At 42.1% G+C, this 4,354-nt stretch overlaps 1 protein-coding gene across 1 annotated transcript; it reads left to right on the plus strand.

The window, feature by feature from the left end:
• Window positions 1-511: 511 nt before the first annotated feature.
• Window positions 512-3,004, plus strand: CD59 (CD59 molecule, complement regulatory protein). The gene is made up of 3 exons (XM_009709402.1): window positions 512-566; window positions 1,243-1,344; window positions 2,811-3,004. Exons 1-3 carry the CDS (start codon window positions 512-514, stop codon window positions 3,002-3,004), a joined length of 351 nt encoding a protein of 116 aa, XP_009707704.1.
• Window positions 3,005-4,354: the final 1,350 nt, after the last annotated feature.

The raw sequence follows: 4,354 nt of genomic DNA on the forward strand, positions 1-4,354 counted from the left end.
CCTCAGCGAGGGGAGAAATTTGAGGAGAGGAGAGGGAAAAGCCACCATAGTGCAGACAAATCTCTTGCAGCTCCATGAGAGAGAAGAAGGGAGGAGCACAGTCTGGCTCCAGGGTTATTGGGGAATTGCTGTAAAAGAAAAAACATTCGAGATCTAAAGGCCTTTCTTTTTGTTAGGTGCCTTTGTCGCTGTAAGAAATAGGGAGACCTGTTGAATGGTGTAATCGGAGGGGGGGAAAGGGACCCATCTGCAGCCTGGCAGGGCTCGAATCTGAGTGCTCAGGGTAACAATCCTCTTCTCAGAATAAAAATCCTCTCTCAGAAAGTGCAAAGTTACTTTTCTCTCCTTTCTTTCCCTGTTTTTCCTGGCCAGTGCCTTCAGTTCCGTATTGAATCAAGTCTTGAAACCTCGATTCGTCACCGTGTGTTTTGCTAGTTTAATGTAGCTTTTAAATAGAATAAGCATGTAACACCTGTTTATGCCTTCAAAGTAGGGGAGAAGCACGATCAAGATGAACTGCATCCTGTTAACCGCCTGCGTCCTTCTGGTTGCTTTTTGTAGTTCTGGTGAGTATAAGGGAGGTACTTTCCTGATGGGATGTTAGGACACGGGGTGAGGAAATCGTGGAAAAAATGTTGGAGAAGGAAAATTAACAAGAAAGACCTGGATTATTTAATACCGCTTTGGGGAATGACCGTAACCATCGAAGCAGGGTTTAGTTTCTGTTGCTGATTGTCTTTGGTCAGAAGAGAGAATCGGGTGCGGAATATGGTGCTGCTTAATACAGCAACAGGCTGTTGTGTTTTGGTGCTAGAAGATTGGATTCCTGTTGTGTAAACCGGGAGCTAGGCATGTAGCGCGAGAGAGAAATGAGAGGAAATAAAAAAGGGGTAGAATAAAATTCTGCTGAAAGCGTTTCTTGTTGCCTATCCTTTTGGGAAAGGCAGTCTTTAAAAGTAGATAAAAGCAGCAAACATTTAATACCTTGTTCTGCAGGCACCTAAGGGTAAGTGGCTTTAAAAATGACGTGAGTTCGTGCTTCAGAATCTTCCCTTCAAACTTGCCAGTCTCAGTTTGTACACCGACAAAAGCCTGTCAATTTTAGCTTAAGTCTTCAGTTCAATAACTAGGCATGTTTTGTGATAGTTAGATGAAGACAGTGATTCTTCTTTTTTTCCTTTTTAATGCTGCTGCTGTTTCAGTACTTTATTATTCAGTAAAGATAAACCCTTGTCTTCTTAGCTTATACCCTAAGGTGTTACCACTGCGAGAACAGCCCTTCCTTGTGCAAGACCAATAATACTTGCTTAGCGACCGAAGATACTTGCTTGCAGATGAAATTTGGTATGTATACTGTCCTACAGACCTCAAATAAACATGGTCGTATCCGTTTTCGTTGCCTGTACGCTTTTAATCTGCCCTTAGCATGCATTTCTTAGCCTCACTCAAAAGAAGGTTGTGAATACTTTTGAAGGTCGCGCTTATGTTCAAGCAACTGATAATGATGATTTAGATAGCTGATTTATACTTGTACAAGCATATACACAGATATCTCTATAGCCAGATTTAAAAAACAAACAAAAAACTCACCACCCAAGGGAGCTGGAAAAAAAATAAGAGACAGCGTTGACTTTAGAATATGAAACCTTTGCCCTTAATTTGTTACACTTTAAAAACAGATAAAAGCGTGTGTAACCCACAAAATAAACCTGCAGGTGAAGACTCAGTCGTTTATGAATTGACGCTATTAAAAAAAAAAAGATCTTTTCCTGAGGGTGAAGTGACCTGCATCTCAGGAAGATGGTCAAGGATATTCAGGGCATACAGCTACTGTTCTAGTTGTTAAATAATATTTAAGTAACTCTTTTACTACCAGTGACAGGAGTTGCATTGGTAAAACAGAAGTATCGAGTCAATTGAAATAATCTCCTGCTTTCCCAGCTGGTTCCCCCTGCTCTAGGAAGCCGCGTGGGCTGGCTTTGGACAGGGTGGGCTGGGACTGCTCTGTTCCCAGGATGGTCCCTGCTAAAGCTCGTGTCTTGGCCCGGAGGAAGGAAGCTGCTAACGCTGCTGGACCAGGATGCCGCTCTGTGCTGCTTGCATCCTAAGGAATTTTCTCTTTTGCTATTTCCCTTCAGCCTAAACCTTCATGAGCACAAGCTGTGGGCTTTCTAGCATGCAGCCTGCGGCGGTTGTCCGTTGTCAGAGTCAGGGGTCAAGTACTCGAGGTGTCAAGCTAGGGAAGATGGAAGACGAGGTGTTTGATCTCTGGTGTCCAGGGGAATGAGGGAGAAAAGGGGAGGACTCGTCTGCGTATTTCTTCTGGAAGTGAGGCCGGTTGGATCCAACGGGACTTGGCTTCATCACAAAAACTGGCTTGAGTTACTGGACTTGCACTGAGCTTTGTGGAGGGAGAACGGCCGTGCCGTAGGACAAGGCAAGAGAAATGCCAGTGGAGGTAGATGGTGACACACCGTCCTTCTCTGTCGGGAGCCCCAGAGCAGGTATCGCTCCGGCTCCACCCTGTGCCTCCCAGTGGGTCCTTTGGACTGAATTGGAAGCTTGAGCTAGAAATCTTTCTTAACCTGTGGCTACGAGCTACAAGAGAAGGCTGTGGAGGCAGGACGGTGGCTTGCTATTGCTGTCCGCACTGCGAAATTCCTAGTGAAGGCAAATTTTGAAACTTCTAAACACTTGAAAAGAAGCTAAAAAAGCAAGTACCTGGCAGTCTAGGCAGTCATCCTCTCTCTGTACCAAAAATGGTATTACTTTCAATATTCTCTTAATCTGTTAAATTTTCTTTCTTGTAGGTAAATTGAGAACTTTCTCCTGCTGGAAGGCATCCCAGTGCAGTATGAATGAAATTGCTGAATTCTTCCAGTTGGATAATTTTGAATTCTTTTGCTGCCAACACGACTTGTGCAATAAGAGCGCATTTACTGGGGTTCACAATGCAGCCTTCACTATTGCCTCTGTAGTGACCATGCTATGGATAGTTCTGTAATAATCCTGATTAGTGTGCTGTACTTCCAAGCTGAAATTATACAAAAGCATTAACTCTTTTCTGAACTGTATTTCTCATTTTCAGTTCCTAACCATCAGCAGAAACATTACCTTTTAATTGTAAATTCTGTTTCCTAAGGTTCCATCTGTTAAATCACTGACTCCATTCATGGGAAGGAGAATTATATTGTTACCGGTTATAAAGAATTTGGGTATTTTGGTCTGCCCTTTTCATGTGGAGAATAACTTGTTATGAAGTTGTGTTATCTTGTGGAGAACCTGGGCAAACTTCAGTGAGTGATGTGAAAGGGAAGGAGTATTATAGGTTTTATGATGGAAAACTATCACTTCTTGCCATCCCATAAATTGTAATTATTTTTGGTTGGGATTTCTGTGGGGTTTTAGTTTTGGGGTTGTTTGTTGGGTTTTTTTTTAAAAGGGGGGGGGGGAGGGGATGTTTCCTTGTCATACACCAGGCAGTGGATTTGCCCTCCACACGAGAAGTGTTGGATCATTAGTATAAACTTGCTGCAGTTTTCATGATGAGTATGGAAATATTTCGTTTCAAGTGATCTAGACTCTTTGTTCCCATCACTGTAACTTTTTTCTTTTTACAAGCAAATAAGTAGCATTATTTTGGGAGAAAGCATCTACATTTTTCAAACCAAAACCAAAATAATGCTGTAAGTGAGAAACACTTTTTCCTCTTTTTATATTTCTGTGAGCATGCAGACATGATGTGCTAGCCTTTTTTTTTTTCCCCCCCTTATACTTTACCCATGTCTACAATTTTAACTAAGTATGTGCTTTCTGCTGAGTATTTATTGGCGCACTGAAAATTGTTTATAAAATGCTAAGGACTTGAACTGGTACATGTAACTTATTTTCCCACATAGTTAGCTTTTGGTTTTTTGTTGTAACATGTAAACTTAACCCTTCAAGCTTCCACCTAACAGTATTAAAGAAAACCTTGCAGAACTTTATATTTAGACTTTTATGCAACTCTATCAATGCCAATACAAAATATAAGTGTATTTATATTGCATAAATAAAAACCGCTTGGTTTGTATGTGCAAGAGGTCTGGTGCTGAAATACACTGTATCTTGCTCTGCTTCAGCGTTGGAGACAGACCTTTGGTACTTCTCCAGGACTTAGGGAGCCTCTCAGTCAGGTACAATGTCACATTCTCCTTTTCCTCTTCTGGAGCTCTTGACATGCCCCTGCAAGAGTCGTGGTCCATTGCCAATGGCATATTCTCTTTCTGAGGACCCTTGCTTGTGCTATGCAGGGTGCCGGTGACACCAGTTCACCCAGTTGTAACAAGGATGTTCCTTCAAATCCATGATGTAA

The sequence above is a fragment of the Cariama cristata genome, unplaced genomic scaffold (genome assembly GCF_000690535.1).
Source record: "Cariama cristata isolate BGI_N322 unplaced genomic scaffold, ASM69053v1 scaffold11541, whole genome shotgun sequence".
Taxonomy (NCBI): domain Eukaryota; kingdom Metazoa; phylum Chordata; class Aves; order Cariamiformes; family Cariamidae; genus Cariama; species Cariama cristata.

What these genes read in the sequence shown, in the direction of transcription:
- CD59 (XM_009709402.1), top strand. Translation starts at nt 512, where the DNA reads ATGAACTGCATCCTGTTAACCGCCTGCGTCCTTCTGGTTGCTTTTTGT. An exon ending in GGTTGCTTTTTGTAGTTCTG is followed by an intron (nt 567 to 1,242) that starts GTGAGTATAAGG and finishes TTGTCTTCTTAG; the next exon opens with CTTATACCCTAAGGTGTTAC. An exon ending in TTGCTTGCAGATGAAATTTG is followed by an intron (nt 1,345 to 2,810) that starts GTATGTATACTG and finishes TCTTTCTTGTAG; the next exon opens with GTAAATTGAGAACTTTCTCC.